Here is a 15,498-nt window from a genome sequence, read left to right on the forward strand (position 1 = left end):
ACCAGATAGGTATTCTTTAGCTAACCGGAGGTTAGGGGTCTAATAATAATTTATTTTGGGGGATAGCCATCTAAATATGTAATTGATGGGGGGGGGAGAGAAGGAAAAGCTTAATTCAAGTCTTGGAAACATCTGTATGTAACTGAATTTCAGAAACAATCAATCTCCTTATGTAAGCAAGATGCTGTTCACTTGAGGAGTCTCTAATGTGATCATTCAGAAATGTTTTTTTCAAAACCTAAGTCTGGATGTCAGCTGTTTTTAATGAAACTTTTCAGTGGCGGTCTTTCACAGTGAGCTGAAAAATTTCTCATATAATAAATGCTGCTCTTCAGCATGAGAGAACGCTAACTTTTGCAGGTCATGTTGTCTCATTCACAGCATGGAATCTTTGGGGAATAACAAAATGCTGGGCTGTAAATTTGTTAGCGCTGTAGCCCAACAATTTTTGTAAGAAAGCAAACAAACAACAAACCCTTTCCTGAACATGTATCTGGAAGGCTTGTGGTTTTAATGGATTACTGAAGGATGTGAATTTCAAATTAAAACTGAACAAAGTAACTACCACCTGTTTGGAATATTATTATTAATATATTGTAATCCCTGAGAGGTAATAAGTATCACAGATCATTATCCTTCTCTGTTGTCAAGTCCCTCTTTAGGGAGATGGCGTGATGCTTGTCTCTTGATCTTCAGCTAATATGTCTGGAAAATGGTCAGTGTTATCACTGTTGCACTTTGAATTACAAGCAGCATAATGTTGCAAATGTCATGAAGACTCATGGCATTGCCATAGCCCCCATAAAACACAATATCTTTGTATTTTTGAGGTTATGTACTTTAATTTCAGTCTTCTGTTTATCTCCTTCAATTAATGGTCTTGACTGCGGTGGTCAGTGAGCTTTGGTTAATATATATATATTTTTTAAGGCTTAGTTAGATTTATAACTTTTGAAGTCAGATGGAGGAAAACAGTATGAAATTTACTCATGCAATATCTAGGTATAAAATATGAATATTTGCTGGAGAGATTTGTGAAACAAACTCCTGAAGACTGATTTTTCAATTATGTACTTCTATTTAATAATTAGAAGAGCAATTATTGTAAAATGCTGTGATTCTGCCTGGCATCACTGCAATATAAATATGAGAAATATCAGATGTTAATTTATACACTTATCACTCTTGTTTTGAGGATAGAATAAAATTGCTCTACAAAACCCATCACTGGATTTATTTATTTATTTATTTTTGTTTTAAGAGGGACTGTCTTTGTTTCCCTTGAGCCAGCTTTATTTTTAAACATACATAGTGGAAAAAACCATATTGTATCTTTTTGGTCCAGATGGTGATGTTTGTTTTCATTTCAGCATTCAGCTTCTGAGTTGATCCTAGTTGAAGATGAAATGACAGATACTGAAGATAATGAAGAGGAGGATTTAGGAGTCATGGATGATCAGCGTAGTGTAATTCTGCATCTCATCTCTCAGCTCAAACTTGGCATGGACCTTACCAGGGTATGAACACTACCTTTCTTTTATAATTTGTTCAATCTTTCTTCTTTCTGTATGTGTGTATAATTCATGTGAGCATGTTTTACCTTTGTAGAAAATCTGAATCAGAGAAGGCTCTTGCAAGTTTGCTTCTTTATGAAAGTGTGGTTTCAGAGAGCTGTGGAGGGCTCTCTCCTGCTATACAGGCTTTCATATGAAATGACCACAGTAGATACTACAAAAAATAAGGATGAGTTTCTGTTTCCTTTTCTTACAAGTCGTTCGAAGTGACTATATGTTCTGTATGTACCCCAGATGTATGTTAAGTCAGGGTGCATTGAGTGTGCAAGGAACCATAATATTAATTTTATGGATGAAGGAGATATGTGCTTGAGTTACTGCTTTGAGGCTTGGATTCCATTTAATTACTTGGCAGCTTCAAAAAAATGTTACGGTAAAGAAGCTACAGTCCTCTGTGCATCACACTTCTTGTCGGTGTTAAGCAGCTGACTAGTTCAACCTTCTGTGCATCCTTCTTGTCCTGGAACCATATCAGTTTACCCATACTGATGTGAATGGAGAGGATATGGTGTCTGAGATTTACCATAAGCCCTTAGAGTTTTGAAAATTCTGTAGATTTTCTAGAAATGGGAAATTCACCCTCTTAAGTAGTCTTACGTTGCCGTGACATCTTCTCATGTGGCTCTAAAAATCAAGTGGATTTTTCTAAAGATGTAGAATGCCTTTTCCTTCCACAAAGGTTTTCTTCTTAAAAACAAGCAAACAAAAAAACCCATAACCCCCTCTCTCCCTCCAATGTAACTTACTCTGACTTCTACAAATAAGAACGGTTTGGATGATTGGAGAATTGCACTTGTGCATGAAGTAGCTTGTGCAAGAGATTCTTCTCACTGGCATTTTTATACTCTGAAGAGTTGCCTCTGCTTTCCTTTTGATCTTGCACATTAATCAAAATTTATTTTTATTATTACTTTCTTACAAAATAAAGCTTTCTCAATATGGTCTCTTCTGCTTCCTCTGGAACAACTGACAGTATTTAAAAATGTGCATTTTAAAGACTGAGCAGTCCTGTGATCCATTGCTAAGCATAGCTATTGAATAGCTGCATGGCAATTAATATTTTGTTCTGAATAGAACAAAAGTTTCATCATTTTATCTGTGAATAATTTATACTTATCACTTCTTAGTATGTCCAGGGTTATGTACAGTTCATTTCTGGTTTTGTTTTTTTACATTCCTCAATTTTTCATAGCTCTTCCTCTTTTCTATTTTGGTTTGTTGAGGCTGTCTGGATTCATAATGTTTAAGTGAGGCTAAGATTCTTTATCTGTGTGTGTGTGCGCGCGCGTGCAAAATATTTTGTATTGAGTACTGAACAAGATTTTTCTCCCCTGATATCCAGTGTCGTGTTTTTGTCACAGCAAAGGGAACAGAAATCCCAAAGACACACAATTAATGTAAATAAGAAAAGTGTAAATACTTACAAGAAAAAAGGAAGGTAAATGTGTGTTAACCTGTTTCTTATACATTCTTCCTAGATCAGAATTTTTGAGGGTAATGACAAATATTATCAGATCTGTAGTATGGCAGAATATTAGCAGGCATGAATGTGGGTGTATTATACACCCAGTCTGAAAAGAGCTATGGGCATATGGCTAAGTTAAATACATCTATAGTCTGTGAGATGCATGAATACACATATGATGAGTATTAATGAGACATGCCACATGTGCATATCACTTTTCTGACCATTTTGGGGATTAAAAAAAATTTGCAAGACAGCTGGCTGCTTTCTTTTTTTTTTTTTTTTTAAAATTAACTTTGCACATGATGCCCTCAGGACCACAGACGTGAGATGATAAAGCTTGGTTTGTTGACTGTACCTCTTTCATTTTTCATTATTCCTCTAAAAGTGAGATTTCAGATAACCTTTATGCTAGTAAGCTTCTACTGCAACTGGTTATGACACAGTTAACATCAGAGGATGTTTTAAATGTTTGCATTTTCCGGTACCGCCTTCCCTAGGGTTGTTTCTTTAGCTCCTTTTATGAGCTAGAGACCATTACATGGTGCACAGTTGGACAAACAGCTCTTCTGAGCCCAGGGTGGCTTTTGGTTCTGGATGCCTAGTCATTATCTTCATGTACCATATCAGAGGAAACAGCATCTTTTCCTTTCCTAAGGAGGTACTTGATTGTGTTAGTGTTGGCCTTGCTTGCTGTGACACAAATTTCCTATGATGATGATAGCCACATTAAATGTTGGAGAGCTGTTTCACTTCTGGAATGTCACGCTGCCATGCCTTTTAATGAAGGACTGTACAGTAAAAAGCTGCTATGATGGAAAAATCACAACGAAGTATCAAATCTGCATGGGGATTTGCTAGAACATGCTGTGGTGGACAGAGAGACTTCAATAGCTGCTAGAGGGCCTTGGGTGGGTTCACAGTAGCAGAACATAGTACAAAATGGATCCCTTGGACTGGTCTAGGATTTTAGACTTCACTTAGAAGTGGAATTGCTGAAGAAACTTGCTTCTAATTTGTTGATTCTTTAAACCTTATTTTTTAATGAAAAATAGTGCCAAAAATCACTGTCAGCCTGATAAAGGTATTGGCAATTGGCATTTAATGGATTAATGCTAACAGTTTGTACAGATGGCTGACGACTCTCCCACATTCCTTCACCTTTCCTACACAGTTACTACTGTGCTAAAAATAAAGCACTGTTACTGTATATAAAAGTGTTGCCAATAATTGTGTAGGATATCAACACTAACATTGTAGGGTAAATTAACATTTGCTTCCTGTGTCTAAGTTCTTGAGTTGGTTTCAAACTTTACAATGCAAGTGGGATGAAAATAGTCCATTTTGTTCCTGCAGTGACACAGATGAGAGGGACAAAAGCATTCCCCTGAGGTAGTGATACTCTCAGCATGGCATGCCCTGTTCGGGTTTCTGGAGGAAAAAAGGTATAGGGAACAGTGCTGACACCTGTGTTTTGCCTCAAAGTAAATAGTAGAAAAAGGGATGAATATCTCTGTTCTTAAGAAGTTATGCTCTTTGTTTTTTTTAGCTGCATTCAGATCTAATTAAGTATAGGTGAATTCAAGCCTAGAAGGGGATTAAAATCAAGCTCTGAACCAATACCCTTTTTCTAACCTCAAGAAAAAGGGAAGAATACGTGTTAAACCACTTTATTTTTACTTAGAAGCCTGAGGGAGAAGAATAGAGGCTTTTCTGACTTTTTTAGAATGTAGCAGGGAGGTTCTTTGCTGCAAGACTTAACCTATTGGTATGTGCTCTGCAAGGCTATTCCAGCCATTTTTATGTCATTGCCAGCTTTTCCTTAGAGGGAAGAATTAGGCGGTTTTGTCCTTTTATACAATTACAAAAAACCAAAAAACTTTGTAGTCCGGAAACAGTATAAAGAATGTAGATCTGACGTGTAGTTTTCCAGGTAGTGTATTCTGTTTGGCTGTGGAGGAGTTGAAAACCTTGTTCCTCTGGAAGCTGGAGTACTAGCACAAGGATGTGATGGTCCAGCGCTGGCAAGGGGAATACTGTATGCTTCTGAATTTTATTTATTTCTTTGAAAACTGCACAAGCCAATTCGAGAGAGGACCAGTTACCAAAAAAAGAAAAAAAAATTGGCTGGTGTGTGTTCTTGGCTATGGTAGTTTGTGGTGAAGTTACATTTTACTTACAGGCTGTGAGGATATTTAGTAAGAGGGAATGTTTTCTAGGCATTTCTTGTAATATTGTAATTGTGTAAACTTTAAACCGCAAGTATTTTTCATATATAGTTCTGCCTCCTTTTGAGGAAACAATTCAATTACTCTTGTTTTGCAGTGGATCCTTTCCCACTTACAAGCGAGGATGTAGATTCCCTTTTTAGTTGGGCTTTTAAAACAAGATAACTTGAGCTGGAGTTCAAACTTTATTAAAATTTTAAATTGGTACCTGAAACTGAATAATGAAGTGTGTCCAGTGGTTCTTAATGTCTTATTTAGTGGCTATGTAGGCATAGCTGTGTTAAGTGTATAAGTTGCAAAGCATAGAGCTGGTAGTTGAGAGAGTAGATATGAGGGCTGCATTTCCATGAGCAAGTCAACAGGATGAAACCACTTAAGTCTTTATGTTTTATCATAAAATTTGCATCATCTTAAGTAGGGTCCCTAGTTTCCTTGCCTTCTCCCCCATTTGTGCTAATAAAGGCCACTCTTTATACAGGTAGCCACTTGGGCATATAGAGAGATGTGGAGCAGAGTTTATTGAAATAAGCTTCTCTACCTTTGCTTGCCTGAAGTCTACGTAGTGAACTCGTAGTTGCTTCTAGTATTTCTGGACACAGCTGCGTGTTTTTCTCTCCTTAACCACCCCCCCCCCCCCCCCATGTTCTGCTTTTGTTTTCCCCTTTGATAACCCGGTCTTTGAGTGTTCAGTTTATATTAAAATGAGATCTTGCATTGAATGTTAGTAATGCTGAATTAATTTTTTTTTAATTGTATTGGACAATAAATGTTTTGTCAGAATGAAAATGTTGCAAGTAAGATCAAAATGGAGTGGTTTCAAAAGCTAAAAATACCGTAAGACAATCTGCTAACTCTCCACTTTTCCTTCCAAAGTTTTAAATTTCACTTTCTAAAAGTTAATCCCCTCAGCCCCTCCTCCAGCACTATCATACCATCATGGGCACCATAGCCTCTCTTTAGCACTGAACAGTTTGTCATACATAGTGTGACATTTGGATCCTGCATCTTTAGGGGGCTCCATTTAGATGCAGAGATGCAAATACATGCAGCAAGTTGAAAGATTATGGCCTAGGTTAGTAAGAGAAACCAAGCAGAGTCCTCAAGGCTTACAGAATCAGAGGAATATTACAGGAACAAATTTGCTTGATTTATATCTAAATTTGTAAAAATTATTCACCTGTAAAACACTATATATATTTTTATATATTATATATACACATTTAAAAAATATATAAATGAATATATAATATTCATAATGAATATATATATTCAGTTTGGTAGCATACATACATATATATATAGTAGGTATGTATGCCACCAAACTGAATGATGATCTGTTTTTATGCACTTGCAGTATGTTGACTTACTATGTAGATAAATTGATTGAGTTTGGGCTATTGTGACTGGAAAAAAAATATTTTTTTGTTATTTAAAGAGCTAAACCTTCAATAAAAGTTTGATACCTTCTTTTTCATTATCCATGGGATCCAAAAGGATGAAACTGTTCTTTAGTCTGACTCAGAATTGGGGGGAAGGAAATTTATTTAAGTTTCAAGGGTGGTTCCTTGCCTGCTGTAACTAGCCCTCACTTTTGGGAAAGGAGAAAGAGTAAATGCAGTGAAGAACTAAAGAGAAGAAAGAAGGGAGCTGAAGAGAGGAAAGCAGAAGAATTTGTTTGTGTGACCCTGGTCACACATTTCTCTGTGTGACTGTTGGTTGTTTTTTTTTATAGAGTATGACAGTTGTTCTGCATGGGGCATCATGGAGTCCCTGTTTGATTCTAGGTAGATTTTTGTCTGTCAAGGACAGATCTGTTCCTTGTCATGGCAGGAGGGACCTCGGAGCTCCCCTGCGGCTGCCCTGCGCAAGCTGTGGAGGGTTGGGGCGCGGGGTGAGAGAAGGAATGGGGAGAAATAAATTCTTGCAGGTTGTGCAGCCCTTGCCTGTCCTTCAGTGCACTTCACGATGTTTTACTGAAAGCTTTTACCAAAGTATTGTTTCTAAGCGGGTGACTTTGACATCTGCTTTGGTAGATGAACCACTGCAGAGGTTGCATCCGGGTTGCTGGGGGCTGGGCCCCTGCAGTGTAGGCTGCCCAGGGCTCAGCCCTGGCTTTCCTCTGGGCCCCACAGGGCCTCTGTAGCCCTAGGACATAACTGCAAGGGTTTGTGTGCTTTTTTGTTTGCTTCAACGTGCCAGAAATAAGGTGAAGGTGTGCTGTGGCCCACCACAGTAGTGTAGTGTAGTATGAAACCAAGGGGATGTGCTGACAGGAGAGCGTGGGAGTGGCAGGGACTTTGACAGGGGGACAGTACAGGGCAGAGGGAGCTGAACCTGGAGCATTTTCCTCCCTTGGGTCTCTTGGAAAGGGTCCTGAGGCTGATTTTATCCTCAGAAACACACCTGACACTTGTGTGGGTTGGACCTTGTTGGCTTGGTTCACCCTTGAGAGTGACCCAGTACATACCCATGCGCAGTGGGTGATCAAGGGCCCGGGAGCGAAATGGGGAGCCTGGTCGTTTGCTGTAAGGGGTAGATGTGCCTGTATGTTCTCCATCGCTTGGGGGGCTGGCGATGTGCTTGTTTACATAAAATGCCCATCTTCTAGTGGTTTGGGAGGGCTCCCCTCCCTTTTTTTAGAGGGTTAATGATCAGTTGGGTTTGTTGATTTTAGAACTAAATTAATTCACATCAAAGTGTGCTTTTGTGTCCTGTAAACAAGGAGAACAATTAAAACAATGGTTTGTTTGTGAGCTGTGAGGAGAGGAAAAGGGGAATGTTCATGTGATTGGAACAGCACATCCCTGTTGCGTGAACTACTGTTGAGAATCATAATGAAATAGGAAGCAGTCTGCACAGCTATCAAGGCTGTTGATTTTTCCTTGGCTCATTATTCACACTGCAAACAAACCGAAATTGCTGTGGCAGAGGGGAGGGAAAAAATGCTCTCCTGAAACTTGGCTAAGCCAGAATTGCAGCTGTCTTAACTGTTCCCTTCCCCCTCACCCCCGCTGTAGTGTGGTGGTGGGGCAATCACATCTGCCTTTGTCTGCTTTGCATACAGGTAGTGCTTCCAACCTTTATTTTGGAGAAAAGATCCCTGCTGGAGATGTATGCAAATTTCATGGCCCATCCAGACCTGTTTTTGTCAATTGCAGCTGGAGCCACTGCCGAGGAAAGAATTCTCTGCTTTGTGGAGTATTATCTCACAGCTTTTCACGAAGGCCGCAAGGGAGCCGTGGCCAAGAAACCCTATAACCCCATAATCGGCGAAACCTTTCATTGCTCGTGGGACGTGCCTATGGACAAAGTGAAACCGTTCAGAACTAATGGCGCCTCTGCGCTTTCGAAGGACCCAGCCAAGGAGTTTGGCCAGGACCAGTCCGTGTGCTACAAGCTGAGGTTTGTAGCCGAACAAGTGTCCCACCATCCGCCAGTATCTTGCTTTTACTGTGAGTGCAAAGAGAAGAAAATGTGTGTGAACGCTCACGTATGGACCAAAAGCAAGTTTATGGGCATGTCAATAGGTGTTTCTATGGTAGGTGAAGGTAAGAAATATGCTTTTATTTTATTTTTTGAGGAGAATATTGTGCGTGTCAATACAACAGAAATCCATATAGTTAACCGCTCGCTCTCCCTCTGACTTTTTATTTGAACCTTGTGGCATTTGTTTCTGTGAAGTTTGGAATTAAAACTGTAGGGTTTGTGTAACTGTTCAGATTTTGTTGTTGTTGTACTGCCCATATGTGTATGTGAGACATTGCACATGTAAAGATAAGGGTGCATATTTGAGACTGTTAATTATATCTGAAGTGTAGTAGTGTGTTAAATTGTAATACCAAATGGATACTGACGGTGTATCCTGTAAGAATGTTTTTAATTGTCTTGATCATTTTTAAAATAATACCCAATTCAGTATGGAACAGTTTCACAATTGAAGCAAAGTAATAGAAAAATTACATGTTTGTACTTAAACCTTTCATTCTTTTCTCATAGCTTCTGTCAAGAATTGCGGTTTCTGTAGTTTACTGAATTAATGTATTATCTCAAGCTTTATAGCAAGTCATGTAGGTGAGATAAAAATCATGATTTGTTATATCATACACCAGCCTGCTTTGTGATAAATCATTGCTCAATATGAATTCAGGAATTCAGGGAATTGTGACAAATTATTAATGGATGATCTGAACTGACAAATACACCTGGACCAGTGTGGCTACTGACTGCTAATGAAGTGATTTAATGTTTCTAAACAACTTAGTCCCTTTTGCCATTTGAGGATAATTCCCTGTGTATGGTTTTTAGTGTTTTGTCTTAACTAGTTTTAAGACTGTGCTCTTAATAAATAATCACAGAAGCACAAGGACAACTTACAGTAAATACTTGCTTTAGTTAGTAAAAAAGTAGAATGAGCAACAGTGAATTGGTTTTGGTTACTAAGAAAAACAAAGCACTTATTCTGATTTTTGAAGAAAAATTGATATCCCCAAACATAGAGATGTTCTGCTATCTCTACTAGGCAGAACTAAAGAACAAATAGTAGAAAAGGGCTACAGTGGCTTCTTTCCTCATGTCAATATAGTCCCTCTTTTGTAACTGCAAATACACGAGTCTTGAAACTTTCTTGTCACTGGGTTTGATATTGTTGTGATAACTAAAGCCTCTAACAGCACTGCTGTTTCCTTCTCCCTGATTCTGATACTCTGCTTTGAATATGGAGTTACAGGAATTGGGAAGGGAGTGTCAGAGAAAGAAGGGAGATGGGTCCTCCTGTCTCTCTCCTTGCTGTCCTGCTTTAAGCCTGAGCTGTTGGTTTCACTTGCTGTATTTTTTCCAGTAAATACCTATTTCTAGTACTAGTTTTCACAGTGAATGGAGATGTTTAGTGGAAATAAAATGAAACGCAAACTCGCTTATAATTATGCAGGTGTAAGGAAATTTCTTTTTCTCGCTGCTGGCACACATCATTCCCTAGGATTGAGGTTGTCAACTGGGGGGATTATTTAAGTCTTCAAAGTCCTGCTATGTCCCAGTTTTGTGAGATGATGGGTGTAGGAATTAACTTCTTCCTTAGCCCAAAGATTGTTTAATGTGTGTTTGTGAGAAGAAATTCTTCTTCTTCCTCCCCCGTCCTCCTCCCCCTGCCCCCTTTTTTTTTCCCTGATCCTGGGAGGGATCCCAGGAGTAGAGACAGGCTTTGGGGAGTGTCTCTAATGGTGGACCTTTTATTACAAGGTTTGCCGCTGTCTTTATGATGGGGATTTGGGGAGGAAATTTGGACTTACCAATTAGTAGCTGTCAGTTACGTTTGTTTCATGTAAGCGCTGCAGAAGCACGTGACCTCGTGGCAACAGCACTTCTGTGAAGCGGTGGAGAAACTCTAATGCCGCCCAAGCATTTCTGTTGTGTGTTGAGGACTGGAAATAGGAGCGGGAAGTTTCTCCCACTGAATCTTTTTTATAACTTGCAAGTGCACAGCCTCAATGTGACAGCGTTGATTTATAAAGATTTCTTTGCAGTGCAGTTTCTTCACTTGAAACTATACTTTGTCCAAATATATGTGTATATATATGTTTTATATTAGTTCCAGGAAAATTTTCCTAATTAGTTTGATGGGTAGATTTGTCTGGCTATGCAAAAATTAAAAACTACTGCAGACACTTTTTCCATGCATTATATAAATGTAAATTCTATAGTAAACTGAGGTCAGCATGAGTACTGGGGAATATATTGCTGAATATACGGATTTATGTGAAAAAATGTGTCTCTTACCTTACCCTTTCTGGTAATGCAGAGCCTAATACTTCTTTAACTTGAAATATCATTTGGAGGATTTTCTTGGTATTTAAGGACACTTTATGCAATGCAGCATTTTAAATGGGCCAAGTTAGCCTGGCAAAGATTAGACTGAGGAAGGACATGGTATTAATTGGAAAGTATATAAAGAGATAGTTAAGATGGGTAGAAACTTAAGCTTAGCTACTGGGAGAAGCTTTCTGCCAATAAGGTTGGCTGGAGAGGAGGTTGTGGGATCTCCTTATTACAAGCCATTCAAACCAGATTAAGCAAGGTTCTTGGGCATGATAGCAGCATGGCCAAGCCTGCTTTTGAGAAGAGACAAACTGATGGGTCATGAATCACAGAAATCTAATTTTTGTTGTCGTTGCTGCTGTGTAGTGGATGACCTGACTAGTCATGTGCTATTGATATTTTTTTCCTGTCCTCTTTCCCTCCACCCCAGCTAAGCACTCGACTTCTTTTTCTAGCTCCTGCTGGCTACTGGTTTGGTGGCATTGAGAAGTGCTTCAAGTAAGCTGTAGAGGTTGCTTTGTGCACACTGATGCCTTTGACTTTTTACTAGATCTGTATGAATTTTAGATTCAGCAATGTGCCACTTGAAAGGAAAGTTTCCTTAATATTTGTAATATACCTATGCCCATCCTGAGACTTTATTCAAGTCATTCTGATGGTAGTATAGTGGTTTCGTTGCACTGTGTATTCATTCAGTGCGATTTGATGTATGTGGAAAAAATGCCAATTCCAAGCAGACTAGAGGACAGCTAAACTAATTGTGCTGCAGTTGCTGTTTCAGCTAGTTCAGCAGCAGGTAGTGACCACCAGACACTTCGCAGAGTGATTTTGTTTGGCCTTGTAACTGTGACTTAAGTATTGAATACCGGCAACAGTGATGTATTTAGAAACTTTGCTTTCTACTAAGTATTTTTGAGTGGCTAATACTTGAATGAAGCTTGCTGTACTGTGGTTGGCTATTTATGTAGAGTAGTAGTACATTTTTGGACTGATATTTTATAAGGAGTTTCTGTGGTGCTCCCGAAACTTCTTTTTTTTTTAATTGTCGCAGTGTCCTTGGATGTATTGGGCATGTTGCTTTTTGTGCTTTATTGTCAGAAGGACCAGTGGATTTGCTGAAATAGGAGGGACTTGGAAGGTACAAAGGCTTCTATAAGAGTGTAAATAATCATGAGATTTAAGAACAGTACGGTCCTGTCATACCAATGATATAGCTCAGTATCTTAATTTTACAATATTTAGTGCATATTACACCTCAAAGTGAGAAGGATTTTTTTTGTCCTTCTGTGATTTTTGTTATTAGTTCAAAGTAAATATCAGTTACAGAGGTGCAGAATGAGTGGGAAGATACTGCTGGAAATCTATGTGAAAGGGTTTGTTTTTTTTTTTATGCTAGCCCTTCATCTTTGGATATGGGAAGACTAAATCTGATTTACAAATGAAATACGGTAGCTTTTTGTTTACTATATGACAAAAAGCATTTTTCAGAGTAGTCAGAGTTGAATTTCCTCATGAGAAAGCTACCCTGAACAGAAAAGAGTATTTTTGCATATAAGAATTGATGTTGCATGCACAGTCCCTAATTCTGGGTGATGTTAATTATGTACTAATGAGAGAGTGAGGGAGGGGAAGAGGCTGGAATGAATAGAATCATGTTAGGATTTAAATTGGCAAGGGATGGGAGAGTTAAAGTAAATATTTAATGTTTTCTACAGGATCCAAAGAACCATCAGACAGATGCTGGTTGTTGTAGTGTAGGATACTTCAGTGGAAAAAGCCGTGTTGAGCACACCTCAGTGTGGGCTGCATGTGTTCCTTTACTGCTACTGATTTTTGCTCCAAAGCAGCAAAATCCAGCAAAAAGTCTAGCCTTGATCCACTGGTTAATTTGGTAGAGAACATCAACATATCTTTAGGTGGATTGCTCTGTATAAGCAAGGGGCTAGTTATGTGTTGTTTTTACTGCTGCTATTTTAAATGTTTTAAAAACTAGTGAGGCGTAGGCTCCTAGAAATTATTTTTAAAATTTAAAATCAACCTTTGAAAGATTTGGTAGGTAGGGAAAAGGTTTAGTGCATTTTCCAGGGTAAAGCTAAATGAAAGCAGCAAACAGTTATTCTGAGATTCTCTGTTCATTTTTTTATATATATGTATAAAATATATGTAAATTATATTATTATATAATGAATAACTTCTATTTCTGATGCATAAGTGAATTTTTAGCTTACCAGCCCCAAAGATTGACTGCTTCATGCAACTGGAGCTAGTAAAATATTTCCTTCTTACTAATTTTTGTGTTAATATTTTTAGCCCGGTGGTTTCAGAACATTTCCCGTATGCCACGTATTATTACTTAGCAAATGGCTCTAGTTATTGTAAAATACATGGTGCAGTGCAGTTTGCGGGAATGTTTTGGAGCTGAAGAGCCCAGTTGTAGCATCTCACATTTTCCTGTGTGAATCTGTGGCTGATGCTGCCCAAGCCCACCGAGTGTGGTTCATCCCCTACGTAACTTCTTCTCTGTGCCATGCGATGAATAATGTAAATAGTGGGAAGAGCCTGATAAATTAGGAAACTGCCTGAAGCCATTTATGACCCAGGGACGTTTGTATTGAGCACCAAGCAATCGGGGGAAGCATCGAATTTCACATGCCTCTTCAGCCGGTTTATTGATCTCGAGCCTCCTCTGTGTGTTTTGTCAATATGTGGGACTGGAAAATCAATTCTCAAAGCTACAGTGTCAGTGAGGGCCATGTAACAGTCAAACAGGCAAAATTACATGGTGCTAACATCACTTCCTCTGATGTAGGCTGAGGCATCACGGAAGGGAGCGTGACTTTGTCTTAATCAAAAGCAGGAATAACTGGTGTTGAGGATGTTTCAAAGGGGAATTTCAAACTTCTGAACCCGTTTATCAAATATTCACCCTTCTCTGGGATTTTTTCCAATGGTATGCTAGACTACTAAATATGCTTTGCCTCGCAGAGTACGTAACTGATGCATTTTTTCCTTGCATAATAGTTGCCTGTAAGATTTTTTGAAGGAATCTGCAGTTTCTAACATGATTCTTTAACGTGAGAGGAGGAAACATTACTGAAAATGGTACAATCTTCTACAACATTTCATCTGTATTTACTTATAGCCAATTAGTTTTAAAAAAATAGGGGAGCAAAGGAAGAAAAATAGCCTGTATATTTTTAGCAAGTATTTTTAAAGATTGATTACATACAGTGAAATGATACAAGCAGATGTCAAAAGTACACAGTACTCTCTAAAATAGCTATTAGAGTTTATTTTTTTGTGCCTTTAATTGCTCAAAATTAAAACTAGGCAAGCTAGGGCATGAATTCAAACTCTGGTAGCAAATATAAATGTTGTCCCTCAGTGTCATGTGGGCTTCCTCTTCGCAAAGAGAGCATGAAGCACGGTTCAGACGCGGCTCCGTAGCTGCAGTCTTTGTGGTACTTGAGTTAAGTTTTGCACATGAGCTCTGCAAATGGCAGAGTGTAAAATTAACAGACACCTGTTGATAATAAAAGTAATATCATGTTAGGGATATTTAAAACCTTTCCTTTATTCTTGAGACTTCAGCTCACTAATTAGAATCTAATTTCAGGTGAGATAGCACTTTATTAAAAATGTGTCTACTCAGGTGTTTAAGGAAAAAAAATTGCTGAAGCCTGCAGATACTGCTTGACCATGTTTACACCACTTACAGCACTGGGAGATTTCACTTCTGGCCTTTCTAAGGTCAAATATCTAATTGTTTTTACTTATAGGTGATACTACAGCCAAGAGAGCTGATAATATCTAACCTGCTGTGTATGTTAAAAATATTTACATTAAAGGTCACTGCAGTTATTTGCTGTTCACTTTTCAGTGTGTTTGGCACCATTCCCGAGAGTCCTGCGCCACCCCCAGTAGCGAGCACAGCATCTTACCACAGTACATTAATATTAGGCCTTTTTGTCTTGAAAAAGCCACCCTGCTGGAAGCCGCTGCTTCCAGGTGGCCTGTGCTTTTGCCTGTGGGAGGACCATATCTTTGCTTGGACTGCTGCGGCTGGGACGTGCCCTGCCCTCGTGTTGCCACCGCGGGCACCGCCACTTCCTGCTGCTGGTGCCTGCTGCGGGGCTGTTGCTTGTGTCCACAGTGAAGCAGATGGAGAATAAATGGCCAGAGGAGGAGAAAGGAAAAAGGAACGCTCCCAAATCTGATATCTCGAGAACCCGTTTCCCAGCTTCTCGCCTCTTTGCCCTCCTGTCGGTGCTAAATGAAGGTTGTACAGCCCCAGCCAACCTGAGCCTGTGCCTGCAGGCTCCTGCCTGGGTAATCTTGCCACCAACCCCAGAAGCAGTCATGGTGCAGCCAGAGCCCTGGCTTAGGGGGCTTTTCTTTTTTTCCAGTTAGGAGAAAAACC

The 15,498-nt window shown here is 39.1% G+C and overlaps 1 protein-coding gene across 1 annotated transcript in view; it reads left to right on the forward strand.

Annotated features, from left to right (window-relative positions):
• The window catches only part of OSBPL10 (oxysterol binding protein like 10), a 125,455-nt gene that overhangs the window by 96,818 nt on the left and 13,139 nt on the right, over positions 1-15,498 (forward strand). The window contains exons 7-8 of the mRNA XM_067291466.1: positions 1,371-1,517; positions 8,332-8,815. Coding sequence (XP_067147567.1) covers positions 1,371-1,517; positions 8,332-8,815 — 631 coding nt within the window. The remainder of the gene's footprint in view (positions 1-1,370; positions 1,518-8,331; positions 8,816-15,498) is intronic.

The sequence above is a fragment of the Apteryx mantelli genome, chromosome 2 (assembly GCF_036417845.1).
Source record: "Apteryx mantelli isolate bAptMan1 chromosome 2, bAptMan1.hap1, whole genome shotgun sequence".
Lineage (NCBI taxonomy): Eukaryota > Metazoa > Chordata > Aves > Apterygiformes > Apterygidae > Apteryx > Apteryx mantelli.